Source organism: Gambusia affinis, linkage group LG05 (genome assembly GCF_019740435.1).
Source record: "Gambusia affinis linkage group LG05, SWU_Gaff_1.0, whole genome shotgun sequence".
NCBI lineage: Eukaryota > Metazoa > Chordata > Actinopteri > Cyprinodontiformes > Poeciliidae > Gambusia > Gambusia affinis.
The window spans coordinates 17248898-17270885 of record NC_057872.1 but is presented as its reverse complement, the minus strand read 5'-3'; the positions used below and the strand labels follow the sequence as shown (position 1 = coordinate 17270885).

The 21988-nt window shown below is 38.8% G+C and overlaps 2 protein-coding genes across 2 annotated transcripts; one reads left to right on the top strand and one right to left on the bottom strand.

Annotated features, from left to right (window-relative positions):
• The first annotated feature begins 763 nt into the window (after positions 1–763).
• tuft1a (tuftelin 1a) lies at positions 764–14639 on the top strand. Its single transcript, XM_044116525.1, has 12 exons — positions 764–958; positions 7615–7692; positions 8978–9079; positions 9162–9248; positions 9982–10032; positions 10175–10261; positions 10950–11060; positions 11147–11370; positions 12096–12201; positions 12308–12391; positions 12525–12619; positions 13731–14639. Exons 1-12 carry the CDS (start codon positions 899–901, stop codon positions 13801–13803), a joined length of 1158 nt encoding a protein of 385 aa, XP_043972460.1. The 5' UTR covers positions 764–898; the 3' UTR covers positions 13804–14639.
• An 826-nt stretch (positions 14640–15465) lies between these two features.
• lg05h1orf43 (linkage group 05 C1orf43 homolog) lies at positions 15466–19224 on the bottom strand. Its single transcript, XM_044117102.1, is given in 7 exon segments — positions 15466–16529; positions 16532–16586; positions 17501–17667; positions 17747–17800; positions 17890–17998; positions 18124–18225; positions 18939–19224. Coding segments are annotated over 7 exon segments (777 nt in total). The 5' UTR covers positions 19005–19224; the 3' UTR covers positions 15466–16305.
• Positions 19225–21988: the final 2764 nt, after the last annotated feature.

Genomic DNA, 21988 nt, shown 5'->3' with positions numbered 1-21988 from the left:
CTTTGTTTTTCAATTAACTGGGGCTGCATTCAAGGAATTGTTTTCTAGTTTGTATATTTGAAATAGTTGAACCAGATTTGTTTCTTTCTTTTGTGTTTTACCTTATATTTATGCGCTCTATTGGCTTGTATGTTAGTTAGCAACAAAAAGGCGCTGGACGTGACGTCATCCCCCTCGCCTAGATCGAGCAGTACCCAGTCTTGATTAAATTGATTAATTTCAGCAAAATTAATCCATTTTTGAAAAATTAGACTTGTTAATTGAAAAAAAAATGTTTGAAGTTTGTAACTTTGTTTACGTATTAGCTATATTTTTAGAGCTCCCGAAATCACAGTTTGTCTCCACAGCTTTGTAATGTGAGGAGACTTTTTTTGAAAGAGGCTCAGTCAGGCGTTTAAGCTTTCTCACTTAATAATTTACACGGAAACTGGGCTGCTGCCCTCACGGCAGCGTTTCATATAGGGTTGACCATTTGTATTATATAATAAGAATGGCCATATTGTAATGTTTCATTCTTTATTTTTTCTCCTCATTTGAAGGTGAAGCTACAGGGGGTCATTGTTCCAGAAGTTGCTGTACCGGTGGCTGCAGATTCGGTCCAACAATGTGTTTCTGACACTCCCCTTACAGTCCGCGTTTTTTTTCTTTCTCTCCTGCTCCCTATTTGGCTGTTTCGGTCCGTTTTGTGGGCGGCTCCGTTTGGTTTTGTTGTTCACTCCCACAGTGACGCACCGAGAAAAGTTATTCCCAAAGAGAGGAGCCAGACAATAAGCGTGGGTTAGACAGAAAGACACAGCAGTTACTGTGGACGGTCCGCCGGGAGACACAGCGCAGTTTATTTATTTATTCATCTATTTATTTCTTTGAGTGTGGGGTATTTATTGAATCCGAGAGGAAGATGAACGGAGTGACTAGAAGTCTTTGCACCTTTGAAGACATCAGGAACAATGAATATCCTGTAAGTTCCTTCAAATATTCACACAACTCATTTCCAACTATATCTCTGTATGTTTGTGTCCTCCGTGGAAAACTTGGGAAACTTTTGTTCCCTTTAATTTTTCTCCTTTTGCTTCTTCTACATGTCTTTTGGTTTCTTCTTAATTGCATACCTTTGTGATGGTTCGTGAAGGCAAATGCCTTCATCTGCTCTAAGTGCTGTATTTACTTAAATCTCTAAAGTAATTAAAGCATTATTCCCCCTTCAGCTCCTGAACAGACTCGCATAGAGACCAGGTCAGAATTAGTCCAGATAACATCTGTGTCTTTGACAGGTGCCTTCTGGTCACATCATGTAAAGGCTTACACTTCCAATCAGTTGTGACAGACAGAGAAGGCAGCCCAGGTTGTGCACTTTGTCTGCCACCTGCGCAAAGACAGATTAAAAAGTGGTCTTTTTTCCCAGCTTTTTTCTTTGCTACATTCATCCGAAGGAGGATATTTTAAATTCTATGTGCTTGATTGACCTCAATAGGGGTGATATGCTTTTCACCTCTCTTGCCACATTTGTGCAAAAAAAAAAAAAAAAATGTTTTTAATAAAGGTGATATGATTCTTTACCCAGGGCACCCTTGTGCCAGGGGGCCCAAGCAAGTTTTTTATTTTTTATTTTTGCAAGTCCACCTAAATGGGAGTAGGTGCCTCCTTGTATTGAAAAAGATATGGCTGTTACAGGCCTGTTTTATTTTTCTTTTAAATCTGGACAACATTTGAAATTCCCTCTTTTAAATTTCACTGATACTGAGACTGATCAGATCTGGTTTATTCTGAACTAAACATCCATCCATCCATTTTCTGTTCACCCTTGTCCCTATTGGGGTCGGGAGGGTTGCTGGTCCCAATCTCCAGCTACGTTCCGGGCGAGAGGCGGGTTCACCCTGGACAGGTCACCAGTCTGTCGCAGGGCACTGAACTAAACAGGGATTCCTTAAGACATGATTTATGTGTAAAAACACAAAAGAGAGTATTTTGATTTGTTTTTTTGTTGTTTTTTTTTTGCTGTTAATGCAACATGAGAGTAACCTGGGGCAACATTCCATAAAATAACTTGCGCTGATTGGGGTTATCAATGTGTGATTCTCTTGGTTTAATCATTGACCTTTCCTGAAAAGGCAAACTGTTGACCAGCACTGGGTTTTACAAGGTTGCGGAGCAACATGACACTTTCACCCTCTGTCTTCCACTTCGGTGCTCTCCTGCTGAGCTCCCATCAGGCCACACTTCATAAACCCTACCAGCTAAGCTTGAGCTGAAAGATGTAACCCACATTTCTGTCCTGTGGTCTAGACTGATAATCTATTGCTCCTCTCCGTGCAAAGTATATCCAACACAAAGGTCAAAGTGTAACAAGGGCAGCACCTCTCACATACCTATTAAACCGATAACTGCACAGAAGAATGCGCACAGCTACAATAATCCCTTTGTTTATCCAGGACGCATTTAATCCATCAGCCATTACTTTTTGAAAAAGGGAATTTTGCATCAGTGTCGCACAGAAAACCGGTCCGCCCTTATCAAAGTTAAATTCAGCACGCAAATAATCTCCCACCTTCAGTATTTACATATCTGGTGTCTGATATGTTTATTCAAGGATAGGTAAATGAATGCAGTCTCACCTCCTAGCGTGCCAAAAAGCCGCCGCGGAACTGAAATGTAGATAAATGGTGATGAGAGGGAATTTTTATGTACAGGAGACAATTTTGTTCAGCGAGTGTCATCTTGTTTTGTACCCAGGAGGCATACAACCAAAAAAAGAAAAACTAACAGACTTTAAAATTAAATATTCTAAAACATTTTCTAAAATCATCTATAAACCTGTTATCAGTATGAGATATTTTGCAATTTAAAACTACTGCTTACAAATTTCCTTTTTTGTGTGGTAAGGCACTTTTTAAGGAATGACACAAGTATCCCTTCAGTTGTTGTAACTTCCCCATTGAGCACATTCCTCATGTCTTTCCTCACTCTCCGTCTGGAGAGGCTGACATCAGAGGCAGGGAATGGGCGAGACATGACTTACACACGTATCTGAAATATGCCAGAGCACACCTGGTTTATGTAGAAAGTGTGGATTTTAGGAGGGTTGTTAAATTTCATTTATCTCCATGTTAGTGTGGAGTTTGTCCTGACCCAACAACTCTCACTCTGTGACTTAGTTCCATGGAAATACTTTTATTTGTATTGTCCGCCCTAAAAGGTGTCACATGATGGCAAAGCTGGAACAACCCAGCTTTCTGCGGCACTGCCCCCGCTCTATAAAATAACCTTTCATCCAGTGCTTTAGTGTGCATTTTTGTGATTGGGAAACTTTTTCTTGTTTACGGCATATCTATTGTGACTTCTCAAATCAGAAAGTGGCGCTACAAATTAACAAAATGTCCAAAAACCCTTTTATATATTTTAGAGACACACCAATCAGATGACCAATCTGGTTTTTGTGAAGTCTGACCTGCTAGTCCCAATTTCAACTTGCTCTCTTTTGGTTTTAATATCTATATTGTGAAAAGATATCACAGAAATATGTTCTGTAGAATACACTTTTCCTTCTAACATAGTAAATACATTTTTAAGGACAGACAATGGCACAGAAAACTTCATGTGGAAAAAAAAAAACTTTTACTAATACTTTAAATAAGCACAATTGAGTACAAATGAATTGAATCTGCTGAAAGTCTTGGTCTTTCTCACTCTCATGTAGTCTAAAGGAAGTGCAGATATTTCTCAACATGAAAAAGAAAGTGCAGTTTTCTTTCTAAAAAGCTTGTTACCTCATTGTTTGGATTTCAGATTTTCTGACTGGCTGATCAAGTTGAAACTGGTTGATTCCGATCAACCTTTGAGAGATTTCGGAGTCTCACATCCTTAAGTTTACCTTTAAATGCACCTTGTCAACTCAGGCTGGGTGTGTTAACCGCAGTATTTATTTTACTGAGAAGATTGATGTTCCCCGAATAAAGTTTCTGTCAGGCCTTTAAAGTTGGTGCGAGAGCTTTGTTGACTTACTCTTTAGTCAAATATTTCCTGATCATAGAAATAACTCAGAAGGGAGATTATCTTTTATTTGGATGAAAAGCATTTCCTGATGCTCACAGAGGAACAGTCTTTGCATTGTTGTTTCCCTGGTTCAAGTATCATACGGAAACTTTGGTAAAGGATCTGTGCAGGGATGGATGAATCTGGAATGATAATTAATTCACCCGCTGCTGATCTGTCGGATCACACCTGTCCTTTCAGAGCAGAGGTTTATATTGCTGTTGGACAAAAGACAAAAGTGACAGCTGTTCAGCCTGAGTGCACAGGAGAAACAAAACATTTAATGCATGATGATGTGTGCACACAAAACACCTTGTGGTATCCTTTGTGGTATGCAGGAAGCTCACATGAAGGCACAAAGTCTGTGTGTGTAACAGAGATCTTCAAAAATGTTGTTTACCAGGTGAATTCCCAGGTGTCTCTTTACCCCTCAGCATGTTTACCTCCGATAATTTACATCCCTTCTCATGTTTGAATCCAAAACAAGCGTCCCCATGTCCTTTCGGCGTGTCCTGATCTTTTGTCCTCAATGAGGCACCGTGGGTTGTGTGTGAGCTCAGGCTCATGTTTCTGTCAGTGGCCAGAAGCTAATGCGTTCTTCTTGTGTTTGGGTTAAAGTGGCTGTTTGCAGTTCGCGTCCAACTGCTCTCTTTTGTCTGAGTTCACAGGAAGGCTAGTATTACAGCTGAGGGATGGACAGCATTTTTTTTTCCAGCAGACACGGAGGCTACCGTGTCAAAAGCTCGCCCCAGAATGAGGATTAACAGAGTGGTGTGTGCGAGGAGCCGGGAAAGTTGTACAATGAAGCATTCCTTCTTAACAACTCTCCCACTGTTCCCTGTTTCCCAAAACCCTTCCTCTCTGCTCCTGGCCTCATCGGGGTGCTAGAGCTTTCAGAGACGGCTTTTCCTCTCAGTCTGCAATCCGAGAGGAAAGCCTGTTGTACAATAGGATAATTTTCCCTTTTGTAGTTGGATTTTTGTTGGTTTACTTGGACTTGAGTCATTTAGAGGGTGTTTTATTTTTTTGCTTTTCATGTCTTGCCTTCTAATTTTCCCATTTAAATTCACCTCTCAGTGCCTGTTCTTTTATTGCTGTTAGCCCTGGAAAGATAAGCAGCAAATTTAAAGACTGTGCAAACAAAGCTTCTCATTTATGACGCTTCTTATCGTTACATTACGCAACAAGAGCAAATTTATTTGGTAAAATTAAGAGACAGTAGGGTTTCTTTGCAAAGACTGACTGATAATCACACTTTACTCTTAACAGAATACAAAGCAAATTCTTATTTTGTTTTTTACCACAGCTTGTGCATAACAACAGACACCTTTACCAACAGAGGTCTCTAAAAACAAACAAGAAAATCACCTAAATCTCCGTTTCCCCCTCATGGATGCTCAGATTGAACCAATACTTCAAGAAAGGACAGAAAACAAAACCCAGACATAATTTCAGTGCACAGAAACATCATAGAAGGTGGGAAAGAAAAAAAATATTTCTTCCATACTTTCCTTGATAGTCCACATATGAAGTAATAGATAAAAATCTGTTTGGATATATTAGCAGTTACTTTATTCTGTTAACTGATTCGTCGTCTGGTTATTGCTGCCACCAAAATAATTTCTGCTTTGATGTGAAAGACATTGTTGATCCTTGATCTAATCTCCTTGAAGCTAAAAGCAGGACTTTATACAACAACCCCACCTCTGAACTCTATTGTTTTTCAGCAGAAGAAGCATTGTCTTTAAATCTGTTCCAAAAATGGAAACAAGTTGGAGCTTGGCAGGTCACCTGCTGAAAGAAAGTTAAGGCTTTGAAAAATAAACAGCAAATCATAACTATTGAACCACGACCAGCAGAAGATCCATCATAGTTTAACTTTGAGTTTCACATAGAGGAAGATGCTCAGGTTTTCCTGTTGGACATTAGTGATCCTGTAAATGCAAACACAGCCCTGCGCCTGTGTTTGCATTTTAGAGTGATGACATCATTTATTGCACTATTGTATTTATCTCTGATTATGAGCGGAACAAAAGATGACCCAATAAACAGAACATGCTACATTGATTTGAGACGTTACGGTTATGTAACGTCTGTGACCTCTTCCCTCACATTTACTCTTGACATTTTACTGAGCCGCTCTTTCAGGGGGGCTTCCCTTCTGCTGGGAAACACACTCCCAGTAACATCCTGTTCCAGAGATTTCCCGCTACAGAAGCTACTTTCATATTCCTTTTAATGCATGCCCAGAATTTTTCTCAAAATATGTGGTTATCTAAGGCTTTTTATTTCACATTGCACCATACAGAGAAACAGCAGGCTGAAATCAAATAAAAAGAGCAGACATTTTTAAAAATGTTTGTGCCTCAAAAGGGCTTGGCTACCTTTCCGCCTCAAACGGCTGGTTTGACCAGAGAGAAGCTGTGGATCTCAGCTCTCTAGCGAGGAAGGAGATCAGCGATGAAGGTTGCTTCTCCTCCAGGGATTGTCTTCTCAAAATATGATAGAATTATGAACGTTGACTCTAAAATCCATCTAGTGTAACAACACCTCGATCGGGTTAGTATTTGCACATGAAACAGGAAAGATGGCTTACCTCAAAATCCAGAGCATCGTAGTCCAGGCATAAGGACAGGTAGCTCTACGTCGTTTTCCAGAGGGTCCAAACTGAGAGCTAAATGAACTGCAGCGTCAATAGATTCCAAATATTTTTAGATTTCTGTCTTGCTTTCATTTAAGTTGAAAAGGCTGACTTCCATCCACCTTTTCAGTTCAGTTAAATCTCGACTTGCTTAATTTTTAGGGTTTAGTTGCAGATCATCTGTGTGACAGTGCTTTACTATGAATAGGACGTACAGTGCAAATATAGAATGGGTAATAAAGAGAGTCGCTTCATTAACGTGCACTGAAGCAGTCTGAGACTTTGAAGAAGTTGCAAACTATTTGAATGCTGAAGTCAAAATGCTTTAAGAAGTGCATGGTTGCACTTAGATCCAACTATAATAAAACTTCACCGTCTGCAGTGAATCACTGCTTATTTAGATTCTGGTAGGTTAAAAAAGCGCCAAGCTTTTAAAAAAATAGCATAAAATCATTGTCAAATTGGTGATAATGGTAGTTTTCTTCAGTGTTTTTTATAACTTTTTTCACTCTCAGTCTTCATGGTCACACTTATTTCATTCCTCTGCCAGATTGTTTATGGCTACTGGGAGGATTTGTTGCCATGGAAAGACTCTGTTTTACTCCACATGACAGTTTTTCCCTGAAATCCAGCCTCGGCTTCCAGCTGGCTGCGAGCTTCTGGAGGGTTTTTCACCTAAGTCCCTCTGACGTCCGCAGCGCACAATTTAAACCAAACAATCTGTCTCTGTGCAGGGCTGGAAAAAGTTTCGCTTTCTTTCTGACGTTTGTTCCCCATCTTGTACTGGTTGCTGCCCACTTTCTCCCACCCTATGACTCATTCTGTCCTCCTCCTTCTCTTCTTCCCCTCCACCCCCCCTTTCTCCTCCTCAAAATAGCATTCAAACAGACTCTTCATCACATAACGGACTCTTTTGAATCATTTCGTTTTGCCTCATTTTTCAGGACGGTTGTAGACGACTGCGACTCACGCTCCACGACCAGAGAGAGGCGAACCGGAGCGCAGACCAGCACAGAGATAAGGTAAGGAATTTCCTGCTTACGAGAAACACTTTGGATAAGTGATAAAAAAAAGCAGAACCCGCCATGTAGAAGAAAACTATGTGATTGTAGCGGCGAGGAGAAGTGCTGTGAATATACTGACTGTGATTAGCACTTGTCCAGATCAATATTTACATTTTTGTATTTTTATCAATCTTTTGAATATAAATACTTACTCTAATGGCTTTACTTTGATATGCTGGGAACACATTAAAAATAGACAGCACATTATGTTTTAGTCCTATTTAGGGGTGATTTAGACTTTTAGGCTAACTCACAACTTTCTGGTAATCTTTTAAAGTGAATGTTGAGATGCTTTGGCCTTTAAAGGTCATAAAGTTTGATTAGGAACTTTACTGGGGTGTGGACGAGATATTCTCTGTCTCATGCCCTGGTAAAATGGGACTGGTGATGCTGATTGTCTAAGATATTAAGTTTTTATATTTACAAAGATTTTACAACCTTTTACTGAATTGGGTTAGGTTTGCTAATGCGTCAAAGTTGACTGTACCTAAACAGGGCAGACCCAGAGTTGAGGAATCATACAGAATTTTACCAATTTTTATTCTAGGACTTAATTGGAGTAAAATTAAAATTGTATTTTTGTATATAAATATATATATATATATATATATATATATATATATATATATATATATATACACTTGTGAATTAATCATTTGCACATCCAAACTTGAATTTCCACACACTCACGGAAAATTAGTCATGTAGTCTCTATTTAAAACCTGACACTTTACGTGACGATCTCAGTGACTGAGGAATTAGTTCAGAGAGAAGGTAATGGATCAACTGTGGATCACATCAACTGTAGGTAAAGCTCATACTCATGTCACAGCGGCCATCAGGTTTTTATTACAGTAGTCGACACGCATCTGGATGTCTCGCAGCTCGTTTTGTTCTACCAGAACTGAGGGGAAGTCCGCTTCAGCGAGGTTGCGTAACATTCGCTCTCTCTGTGCTCAAGGTCTCATGTCCAGCCATTCTCAGGAAACCAGCAGATGTTGAAGGGCTGGTCTCCATAGAGATTTCTACTAAATGTCTCTTGTGATGCAGGCTCACAATAATGACATGCAACACAGGAATAGCTTGCTCACGAAGGGACAGTATGTCCCCCTTTCTTCTACTAGCTAACAGTTTAATTGCATCACTGCTGCCGACATTCCAGACATTTAACATCCAAGCTGCTCCTGCAAATTCTGTGTTGTAAAGTCGATCACAAACAACTCCTCTCGTCACTGATCTGCAGCCAATTGGACGAGCTTTCGCCCTGGTGCAACCGGCCAGCGATCGGACCGCTTCGTACCCTGAACCAGTGAAGTCAAAAGAGGAGCAGGTGGAGATCATCAAGGTGTGTGTAGCCGATATGGAACTCTGGTGTCCTGTGAAGGCGTTTGACTTGGCTCTGGTATTGATGTGGCTCTTTGCTTTAGGTTTATCTGGAGACTCGCAGACAAGAGCAGCAGAAACAACAAGAGAACCTGAAGATGCTGTCAGATGAAGTTTCACAGATACAGGAGGTCAGTGACTGAACTATGATTATTGCTGGCACGACGACGCTCGAGTCAGTGAGAATGTTTCCTGGATTATGACGCATTTGCATCTTTGGATCATGTAAATAATCCTTCTGGCTAACATGCTGCTCTCTTCCTCTTTGTTTTTTCTCAGCTTACTAAGTTCATGCTCAGAAAATTGGAGACTAAAATAGGCATGTTCAAAAAAAAAAAAAAAAAAGAAATGTCCTAAACAAATGAGGGTTGCAACTTAATACACCTATTCAAGTGCAACTCTTAAAGATTTGCTTGGGTATTTTTTGTTGTTGATTTTAAAGTACACTGAATTTCAGGAAAAAATTTTTTTGTTCTGCTACAACAGAATTAAAAACTGCAGATTGCTATTCTGCAGAAATAACTGAGATCCAGCTAGATTTAGGTCTTTGTTACTTTTTAATTCAACTGAAAGGATTTTCTCTAGTCTTTCTCACCTGACATGTCATTAATTATTTACATTAGATGAAGAGGCGATATTGCAGAGAAATTTTTATTAAATATTTTCAAAATAAACATTCTCATAAAATGTTATGTATTTTCATGTCTATCACATCTGATTACTAAAAGTTGCTGATGATTATGAAAGGGAATAATTTTAAGTGCGTCATGCCGAGTATTTAAAGTTGGGAAGTTGTTTGTTTTAATTCATTAAAATGCCTGAATAGCATTTGAAACACTCACAACGTTTCTGTGTTTGTTGCAGGTGAGGTACTGTCTGAAGAACCTGAGAGAGCAGATGGCGGCCAAAACAAAGGTACCCGAAATTTGTCGCTCGCTGGATTTATTTTCTACCTCTCATCCTGTGTGCTTTATGGCATTTCCTTTCATCTCTATTATCATTCCTGCCATGGTTCATATTTTTTTTCCCTGCTGACTTCCTGTCTTCCTCTATGCAGCCGCACACAAACGGGTGGAAGGTCGGAATCCCGTTCCGAAAGAACGGGTTGTCTGCTCCCAAAACCGGATCCAAAACCGACGGGCAGGTTAGCAGAAAAACACATGAACAGGCTCTGCTTCAAGCTGCTGTTTTTTTTTTTGTCTGTTTGTTTGTTTTTTTATTTTCATCCATCTGAAGCTCTTAGAGAACATATTGAATCTCACGTTTGTAGCGTCAGCTCACAGAACATTGTGTAAAGCAATCCGCTCCCAGAGGCACAAACAGAAAGGTTATGTGGGAAAAAGAACATAAAGAAATGACGTCAAAGCGTCAATGTTCCTTATATTCCCCCAAGGGGAGAGAAAAATATCGTTGGAACACGCTTTGTTCTTCCTCCCACTGCACATGTTGTTGTTTTCAGACCCTCCTCATTCCACAAGTGCTTTAAACTAAAATAGTTTTCCTGTTCGGTCACATTTCCTCACCTCCACAACCGTCTGTGTGCCATCAGAGTTTTGTACAAACACAACAAAGCTCTCTGTGTTTACATCCCAATTATACTCATATCTGTGAGTCACACTACATCGCCAACGTATGCATTGCATGCTGAACAAACAAGAAGGAAACCCCTCTAACCTAAATGTTCCAGTGACGCACGCAGACACACCCGTTGTATTTATGATAGGCAAACCCTCAGAGCTTAGGCGAAACAAAAACAGTTTTTATTAGGTCATCATAAAAATATGTGCCCAACTGTAAAGTTGCAAAGCTAACACTTTGCTGTTTATCCACAGGATGCAGATGAAGAAGCAGAGAGAGACAAGCTGAGAGAGGTCAGCAAGCGTTTGTATGCACAGCTGCAAGAGGCAGAAAAGAAGCACCAGGAGGAGAAAGAGAAACTGCAGGTAATATATACACACGGAGATTATAACCCTTAACCTCCATTATTTATCTCGTTTTCTAAAGAAGCTTGACTCTCTGTCTTATTTAGGCTGAAGGCAGCAGACTTAGAGACTATCTGAGCGACAAGGAGGAGAAGCTGAGGGTCACAGAAGAAGCCAGCGAGAAGAAAGACAAGCGCATTGAAGAGCTGCAGAGGCTGCTGGGAGGAATGGAGCACGAGAGCGCCACCCTGAGGGAGACCATCCGCAGCCGCGAGGACGAACTGCGTGAGCTGCGGAAGATGAGAGAGGAAGGCCACCAGGGGGAGCAGAGGTCAGCCTTTAAAGTCACACAACACCAACCGCATCACAAAAGTACTCACTGGACTTTTTCCACATTTTGACATGTCTCAACCTCAAACTTCAGTGTAGTCGATGGGATATTATCGAGTAGATGAAAATAAAGTAGTGCATAATTGAAAAGCAGAAGAAAATGGATAATTTTCACAAATTAAAACCTGAAAACTTCCTTTTTTACAATGATTCCCTGTCAGAAACCTAGTGGCAACAATCTACTTTCGAAAGTAGATTGTTGTCCTGGTGGAAGGCCGTCTCCTCTGAACGATGTCATTTTCTTTGTGTTTTTTCACCCCTCAGTGTTAGTGTTCTGAATGAAGACTGTAAAATTCAGTTCTGGCCTCATTTCACCAGAGAACCTTCCTCTACATGTGTTTTGTGTCCCATTCAGTGCAGCAAACTGGACACCTTATAGTTTTATTTAGATCGTAGATTTCTCCCTGATTCTCTTACAGTAAACGACAAACAGTTGATAGGTTCTTCATTCTGTACAATGGAAAAATTTAACAAAAAAAAACAAAACATAGAAACCCTCAAAGTTATGTCTAATTGACTTCCATTTCCCTTCCTTTGGCTTGTGTTTGCAACATGACAAATACATAAAAAGTTCACAGAGTTTGAATTCTTTTGCAGGCCGGTATTTTGATTTCTACTACTTCCTGAGAACTACAGTGTGCCGCAACAGTCTGTGTGTATTTTTAGGGCTGAGCAGCTGGAGAAGGAGGTGGCTATTCTCAAAGAAAAGATCCACCATCTGGATGACATGCTGAAAAGCCAACAGAGGAAAGTCAGACACATGATTGAGCAGGTGAGAAGCACATACGCCAGACTCTGTGAAGCAAACACATCGACTCCATGCTCATATTTGTGCAGGGTTTGCTCACTGTTGGGCTCCTCTGTTTGCTCGTCTTTAGCTCCAGAACTCTCGCATGGTGATCCAGGAGCGGGACCGTGTGATCCAAGAGCTGGAGGAGAAAGTGGCATTCTTGGAGGCTGAGGTGAGAAGTGCTCCTGGCCTCTGCTATAGTAAAGAAAAAAATATTTATCTCTGGACTGCAGGAGCAAATTTCAAAAGAAGAACCAATGCTTGGTAATACTGTAAATAACTCTTAAACCATTTTGTTTGTGCAGAATCGAGAAATGCGTGACCAGATGGATTACTTCCTGGGGGGACAAAGGTCAAGCTCCTATCTCTCAACAGAGCGCAATCCACAGATTGTGTACAGGTAACCTATTTTGTCCTCGATTTTATTTTTATTTTTTTCTGCAAAAACAGCACTTTCCATAATTTAAGTAAGGATGTGAATTATTTGACAAAAAAACTTCAAATAAATTCATCTTGTACTGTAGTAACATGATCTAACACTAGAAATTTAGGAAATTTACCTTAAGTAGTGGGGAAAAATGTTTCTAATTGATAAATATTTTTAAGGGGATTAGAATATCTATAAACTTTTAGTAGTCTGTGACTTTCTGACTTTTTACGGTACACATCTTATGTAACAAAGAACCATTTTGACAAGCCACTACTAAATTAGCAAAGACAAAAGAACTACCATTCATATAAAATATTTTTAGGGCCATATTTATGTAAATTTTCTTAGTATTATCACTAAATCAGCAAAGACAAGGCTATTAATCAAAAACAGCAACAAGCCAGATTGCAGTTTGCAAATGACACAAAGGACAAAAGTCCTAAATGTCTTTTTTTTTTTTTTTTGCAAACATGAAAACACAGTCCAAACTGAGCAACAGGGGAGTGGCAGCATTATGTTGTGGGGTTGTTTTGCTGCAGGATGCACTAGTGCACATCATAAATCATAAAACTGATAGCATCACGAGGAAAGAACACTATGTGGAAAAACTGGTGCGACATCTAAAGACATCAGCCAGGAAGTTAAAACTTAAGAGCAAATAGGCAGTGACGCTTAGCGTACAGTTAAATTAGTTAAAAAGTAACTTCCACACAATAAAGTGGATGATTTGGAGTGACCATCACAACAATCTGACCTCATTCTTTCCGTCAAGAGAAATGGATCAAAATTCAGGCATAATCATGGAGAACAATAACCCCAAAGAATGTGACCCAATTTTTCCAAATATGTTCTGAATCAGAAGGAAATTGCTAAATCCATCTAAAAACTCTCTCTCATTATTCCAGCATTTAGAAAAAAATTTTAGAATTGGGGTAATCCTAACTGAACTAAAACAATGGGAGATTAAATTTAATTATTCTAATTTAATGTGAGTGTCTTTTCATTTGTTTTACATCCTAAATGCTTGACTCCTGCTGTTTTCAGTAAGAGTGATTAATTCGCTGTGCCCTCGTTGTTGCAGTAAACCACTGAAGCCGTCCACCTCCTCAAACAAACCACTGCCCTTCATCAAAGTCATCGAGATCCGGTCATGAGAAAACAGAAGAACCTGACAGCCAACAGCAGCAGACTTTTTTCCAGACTGAATTCAGACAGCAGCTCTGCTGGTGACCACATCAGATCGAAAGGAGAATCAGAGCTGAGCCTTCCCAAACTGCAGCTTTAACAGCTCCACTAAAGCCGCTTTCCGACTAAACAATGTTTGAAGGAAACAATGGAGTGATCAGCAGCTCCCGCTGTGTATTTGCCTCATGACTGTGTGCAAGTCAGCTTTACGTAGATGCGTTAGTGACTCAAATGTGCATTTTCTGTTTTTGCTATTAGTCGAGTGATATCTCTCCTTGTTCTGACCTGTTGTCATTCTTATCACACATTTGAACTTTGAGTTTATAGCGTTGACTGTGCAGTTTTTTCCCTATTCATGACAACATAACAACGCTCAACTAAAGTAATGTAGCATTGATGTACTGTTGCTTACTCACACTGGCCTGATAGATCACGTAAAAAGCATTAACAGTACAGGTTTGTCATTTTCGAACATATGACCCTTTCATATGTACACAGCCATTTGTGAGTAGAAACCTATATACAAAAAAAAATGTAATTACTATTTGGGTCTTTCACATTTTCAGAATTAGTTTGGTCCCCTAAAACAGCAGGGCATTTTGTGAAACTGTGAGCACACAGAAGGAAAACTGAAGGCGTCTTAATTTGTACTTTGCATGTAATTAGATGTTTAAAATTCAAACAACTTTCTGCTTTTTATTTATTTATGCTAAAATAAAACCTGTTTGATAGAAGAGCTTTTGTATGAAGTACTTGTCTTGATCTGTTATCTCTGTAATTTTCAGAATAAACACTTTACAAAGTGCATGCTTCATAATTATTAGAAAATTATTGATAGGTCACTGAAAAGAGACACATAAGCAACTGCTTCGGTAATTTCTTGGAAATACCTGTTAGCTAGAAACTTAAAAGAATCCTGGCAAAAGAAAATATTTAAATTCCTTAAAGAGACGTCCTACAGATCAAATTAGAACTTCCTGTGCGGAATCGGGATTTGTGGTGATAGGATTAGGGTCTAAATCATTTTAATCTACCAGTGTGACTGTTTCATTCCAGTCACACTGGTAGATTAAAATGATGAGGGCGACCTCTGCTGGACACTTCTCTCACTACAAAATTCTACTATGACAAACTCGAACATTGCAAAAATACCTCTGCACAAGTTTAATGATTTCTAGTACGAATTGGGAGTAAAATTTGAGGATAAATTAACCCGGATCTGTGTCTTATGTGCTCTTTGTATTCATTTTCAATATAGATAAAAATGTTTATATTGGAATATTTTAAAGTAGTAAATTACATGTAATTGGAAGTAGTATTTATAAATACTTTTTCAGATTAAAATCTTTTCAGTTACTTTATAAGCGACATTTATTTTTGAAAGAGAAATGACTAAGAATACATACACAGCCTAATTACAAAACTACATCGTTTCTGAGACAGGAAGTTGCTTCCTACTTGCTGTGACAAGTAGAATGCTTGACTTTATTTCCTTTGAAGCTGCCTCTATAACAACAAATTCTCCAAACGACTTTAAGTCTTTATAACGATGTTTGTGTTTGAGATAAACGTGTCATTCTGCATTTTTTAAATTGTGCAGACTCTATAACAAAGATGGCAAGAAGTGAATATTTCAGTTAAGAATTTACTGTTTATTATGTTAAGCATATTGTGCAACTTGACAGTATTGCCTTTTTTGCATGGCATGTATTCATAAGCACCACAGGAAATAAAAAGTACTCAAAGTTAGATAAGTCTAACAATTAAAAAATAGATGCTTCTCATATCAGCAGGCTAATTTGTAAGACTACACAGTTAACAGTCTTCCCCTGAAGTCATACCTCAACCCCAACACATATTAAAACACTAAAATACTGTTCAATAAAGATAACTGATCAAAAAAGAGGCACTTAATCAATACAGTTCCTGAATTATATGGCTTTTGTAAGAAAAGGCTTAAAGGAAATAAAAAACACATATATATGGCTCAAAGGAACAACATAGAAACATACATAAACATAAAATTTACTGGCATAAACAGTGTTTTCTTTCATGATAGAAAAATGCACATACAGTAGTTTATTTCATAGCTATTAACTATTATTTTATACACTTAGGCGGTTAATTTGAACATATCTGCATAGGTGAATACATTGTGCAATAAATACTGATTGTCCTATGCTGTTGCATAAGCACTATAAATTTCTTTGTTTTGGTCAAGTCAACCCTGCTTACTATCAGTTATATTATAGCACTTACAGTATACATGCAGTAACAGAAAGACGCCACACGTAGGCAGATAGCAGTGTTTGAATCAGTGGTCTGATATGCAGTGTTCTGCAGTGCACGTCATAATAAGAAGGCAGTGTGTTTAATCTGATGCTGTCAGGCGACAGTGAGCGAGGCACTGGGATTACAGGCAGTCGTATATGACTTAAAACTTTTTTCCTTTGGACAGATCCATAATTATTTCAGAGGGTGCTGTCTAGCGTGTTGTAGTTATCTTTGAAGTTCTTCAGCTCCAGGAAGTTCCTGGGCCTCTTGCTGCGTTGCTGCGCTGCAGATGTGAGGTAGGTGGTTTGGGTGGGGGACGAGGAGCAGGAGGAAGGGCTGCTGGGCTCGATGGTGCCGCTCAGGTCTCTGAACACAAAATCTGGGAAGGAACAGTGTGGGGAAGGGTCGTGCTTCCTTACATAGCGGCTAGCTCAGTTAGAGCTTCCTGGTACTTGATGAACTCTGCTTCTCCAAAAGCCTGAGGACACAAACAGGTGGAACAGCAGAGAAAACTGAATCCATCATGTAAATATTCGGTCCTCGACGTTACAGACAGAAATTCACTTTAGTTTGATAAGTGAGGTTTGCACACAAAGCTTCTATGACAGTTTCACCATAACTGCTGCACAACTCCAAACAGATTGAAGAAATTATCAGAGCACCTTGAAGAAGTCACAATGCTTCACATTCGATTAAAACTACTAAAAACACACTAGGAAGAAAACAAAGGTTTGGCTTTTGCAGAACTATGAGAAAACTGTGGTTTAACAAAGGATGATTGTGGATGAGAACCAAGAGCATTATGTGCACATTTAACAAGAGGTGGTGTGTGTAGTTGTCACGCTTTTTACCATCACTATGGCAACATTTTCTAATATTGTGCAGCTCTATTACCCACTAGTTTCAAGATTTTATACTGGAAAAAAATATTTGGAAAATTGTAATATTTTGGATGGTTATTTATTTGGTTTATGTTTTTCATTTTAGTCTTGGAAACACTAGAATTTGAACATAACTTTACATTTTGGTCTAACATTTTAAAAATTTGAATTAAATGCATTATCAATTACTGAGTACTTCTGTAGCATTTTTTACAAATATTTTTTTTAACTTATTTTAACCGGAGGAAAAATATGTTGAAGTAGTTCTCACTCAAGTACAATTTTTGCGTACTTTACCCACCACTGCATTCAACCATAAATCTTCAGCCTGACAAAAGTACAATGATTATATCAGGAAGAAGGTAAAGCATGAAAAGTTTCTACATGTCTTTTCTATAAATTCAGACAAAATACTTATCATTTGGTTTCCTGTTGTGGCAAAACATACTGCATCATATCATTGATGGTAACACAATTCAGATCAATGTAGTAGATGAGAGAAACTGCTGACCTCGGCCCCATGGCGTGCTTTGTTGTAGCCATCTAACACTGTGTCTATCAGGGAGCTCTGCTTGTCTCTAAGCATGCAGTGGGAATTTCGCAGCTGCAGCAGCCAGGTCCGAAATCTTTTTCCCGTCACAGCGGTGGGAGTGCCACCCAGTTCACGGAAAGGAAAATCTAAAGAAATCAAAAGGAAATATGTTGATGTAGGAGATGGGGTTATTTCTCTTGCAAGTACAGAAAGAACTGATATTACCAGTGTCCCGGACAGCATCTAGTGCTTTCATCCTGTACAGACAGCCATCAGAACCTATAAACATAAACACACAAAACACATCTCTATCAGTGATATTATTCCTGATGGTTCAGTGCTTATGTGCAGGTTGTGTACGCGCTGACCAGACTGTCGTCTCTGTGTTAGTCGGTCATCAGCTGGGGACAACAGACGGGGCTCAAAGTGGATTTTCTGGACCTCGCACAATTTGGCTTCAATTAATTGTTTCATCTCCTACTAGACCAACAAAACACATTAAACTGGTAGATTAACAACTGAAATACTTTGCAGGATCAAACTTGTGATGTGTGTGTGGGTGTGTGTGTGTGTGTGTGGGTGTGTGAGTGTGTGTGTTCGACCTTTGGAGCATTGTGGCCAATGGGAACATGTGGTCCTCGTCGAGACTTAATGGCAAAGTGCATAATTTGTCTTTTTATAAAGATGAACAGCAAAACAAACACCTAAACACAAAGTAGAAGAATAAAACAGTCTTTTTAAACTCTTCTTACAGATGTATGGATATACAATGCTTAGCCAGAACATTAAAACAATCTGCCTCGAGACATGCAGGTCCACCTTGTTGACAGTTGAACAGGTTTGTCCTGCTGGGACACAGAAACTATGGACTTTCCTTTTCTTGATGTGGGCAGCTGACCCTATCAGTCTGTCTGTAGTAATGGGAGTTTCCTAGCAGAAAACTGTCTCATAACAAGACATAAAATAAAGAATTTTGAGCCAGTTATTTGTAATATAAGTTCTCTTTTCAGAAGGTAATTAACTTAAACTGAGGCGGTATTACAGCAACAGAAATTAAATAATTGACATTGACTAAAGACGAACACTTAACAAGCAAATGAAGCAACATTGATAGCAAATCACGGGCCAAATGCTAGTATGATAAACCATGGTTTTAACAAGTTAGCTTGAAAACTGATCAAATATTGTGTTACACTGCTCCTAAAATGTAAAGTCATTAATTGTGCAAACTACAGGAGATCCGGTTAACAAGTCACAAGCACCATGTTTGCTAAGAAGCTGGCTAAAGCAGTAGCAGCAGACTCGGTATAAATAAATACAACTAGATCATGGTCATGTTTTCAGTCAGACCTTTTAGAACCAGATATGTTTTATCTGGTTAAAACTTTAAAAAACCTACAGAAATCATGAAACTCACCAAAATGCCGTAAGTCAAAACAAGGAACACGTTCACTTTTGAGGCTCCATAATTATCTTTATCCATTATTAACAATTGTTTTTCTTCAGATTAAGCAGCTAAAAATCGTCTCTCAGTAAATTAACACTTTTATCTTCATTCGTTCTGAGGCTTCCTTTAGGTTTCCGCTTAAAAAATACATTATAAAATGTCTAAAAAGTAACAAACATCAGGAAGGTTCAGGGCGCTACACTCCCTGCCTCCATTGTTGACTTCCGCAATAGTCACGTGACTGACGTTATACCGTAAAGAGAAAGATTCTGACAGAAAATCCAACATCAGGGCTACATTAAATATTAAAATTATGCCAATGTTGATAATTTCAAGCTAACCTAAAACAGTTTATGTATTTATTCGCTTAGGTACTCAAATGAATTTCACTACTGCTTTTCACGGCAATAGTGCACATTTTTGGGGAACAACATAAGAGTAACCTTTTCATTTCAAAAAGCCTCGCTCATTCTTGAAGTAAATTAAATTCGTCTACCGACGTAGGTGCTGCCTGACGAAAAAGGGATAGCTTTATATAACCAAGTTTAACTCTTAAATATATTGTTTACTAGTAAAATAAAAGATTGATTTCTTTATTTAGCTAATCCTGAAGACAATACAGTTTTTATATCAGGCAAATTTACCCAACTTCTATTAAAACGAACTGCTAGTAAAAGTGTTTATAATCCACTTTTTAGTTTTACATCGTCTTAAGCTACTTAGAATTTAAACTATGAAAACAGTACATTGGTATCATTTGTTAAGCACACAAATGTATTTTCCAGACATTTCCTATTTATGGGAGGCAGTTCGCAAATCGTCTTCTACTTCGTAACACCATATTTTTCTTCGCTTTATATCCAGTGATGTCGGTAACTCGTTACTAAAGTAAATATATATATATATATATATATATATATATATATATATATATATATATATATATATATATATATATATATATATATATATATATATATATATATATATATATATACACACACACACATTTTTACTGTTTCTCTAAATTGAACTGTATTAGTTCTGAGAGAAATGTACATTTTGAAAACTCAAACAAATCGTCAGTCCTACATTATAAAAAATAAATATAAAATGTAGCTGTTTCTCTAAGTTATTCTAAAAATATATTAGGGATAGATTATGAATAAAACATACATAGTGCTATTAACATGAGTTAATAGCATTATATGTAGTAAAACGTTTGTTCCAAACGAAACCCAGCAGATTGTATGGAGTAATTACTTACGGCATTCACTCCATCTGACCAGCAGAGGGCGACAGCAAATCGCTTGTGTTGAGTTGTTGACTTTACAGCCGTCCCTCATACAGAGCATGTATGTAGCAACAGTGGAGAAGAACTCCCCTCTACCAGGAAGAAACCTCCAGCAGAACCAGAACTGGGCTCAGTACCAGCAGCCATCTGCCATGACCGACTGGAGCTGAGAGAAGACGGAGCAGAGACACAACAACGGGTCAACAGAGCCAGGAGAACTTTCCATGTTGGTGGAAATGAAAAGGAGATGGAGAACTGTCAGGTGATGGCAGCATCATGTCAGCCAGTGCCCTTTTCCAGGAAGCAATCACCGATAATTGACACCAGACCAGGTGTAGCTTCTATGGAGAAAAAAATATCAGAGAAAACAAAAAGCTTAGATTCTAACTAAACTTTTTAGTTAGAAAAGGTTTAGTTTCTAATTAAACTGACTGTTTAGTTAGAAACTCCAGAGCGCCACCTTCTGGTCTCTCTCCAGATCAGCTCAGAGCAGGGAACTGTTTCTGGCTTTGGTTTTTCCCCTCCGTGGGCTGCCACCTTATTGTGGTGGAGGGGTTTGAGTGTCCCAGTGATCCTAGGAACCATCGGAGGCCTGGTGCCATTTGGGTCGGGTCTGCCAGGGAAAACAGGTCCTAGGTGAGGGATAGGACCAAGAGCAGCCCAAAGATCGCTTAGAAATATAAACACAGAATGTTCCTATTTAGAAATGGTGATGTAGACAGGGTTCCCGCTTACAATCAGAGCTATAGACAGTAGTCAGCGTTTCTTCCAGTCTTTTATCAGCCTGGCGGGCTACCAGGCTTTATTTTTCCCCCACCAGGCTTTATTTTTCCCCCACCAGGCTTTATTTATTTATTTATTTTGTTATTTTAAATGGTGATTTTTCTCCACCAGTGACTGTACAGACAGATTAAAGTAAATATTTATAGTTGAGACATTGAACTGACTGAGGAGTTGTGAACCAATTGTGCCGTCCCATCAGTTGCCCATTGGCTTCACACGCTGTTATTTCGGGTTCTGCGTGTCAGTTGTTTGGAATTTCCCTCCATAATTTCCTCAGAAAGCACAGAGGAGAATCCACGCTTTCTGATTGGCTACATGTCACATTCAACAGGCTGCGTTAACGCTCCCAGTCGGGGAAAACCCCTGATTTAGATCGGAGGCCACGACCATCTACCGACTGGACCCGATCTACCATAACACGCCACACACTACAGGATGATCGGTTACGAAATCGCAAGCGACAATCTTAGAACATCCAGCATTCTAAGATTGTTGTAAGGGGAAAATTGGGGCAAAAGATTGTGTAGTGTGAACTATTGCATCAGGTAGACGGATGTGCCCATCTTCTCTGTTTAAATCTAATGATTACTGAAGAGCAATATGGTATAAAGAAATCATAATCTTTTGATTGAATGCAGTACTTATTTCCACTTTGACTTTATGTTGTTTAGTTTTTATTCAAGTAATTTTTTTTTGTTAATGGAGACATTTTATTTTTGTTTTTGGTTGTTTTGGGGTTTTTTTGTCTATCAGTTCCAGTGTTAAGTGTTGTTTTGAAAATAAAGTGTATCTATCTTTGGCAGGAAATCGCATGCATTATTATATCATTTCCATGAAATCAGTGTAAAAAGGTGTTCAAACAATATTATTGTTTATCGCAATAATTTTTGAGACAATTAATCGCTCAGCAAAATTTGTTATGGTGACAGGCCTAAGGGGAACG

What these genes read in the sequence shown, in the direction of transcription:
- tuft1a (XM_044116525.1), top strand. Translation starts at nt 899, where the DNA reads ATGAACGGAGTGACTAGAAGTCTTTGCACCTTTGAAGACATCAGGAAC. An exon ending in CAGACCAGCACAGAGATAAG is followed by an intron (nt 7,693 to 8,977) that starts GTAAGGAATTTC and finishes ACTGATCTGCAG; the next exon opens with CCAATTGGACGAGCTTTCGC. An exon ending in AGGAGAAAGAGAAACTGCAG is followed by an intron (nt 11,061 to 11,146) that starts GTAATATATACA and finishes TGTCTTATTTAG; the next exon opens with GCTGAAGGCAGCAGACTTAG.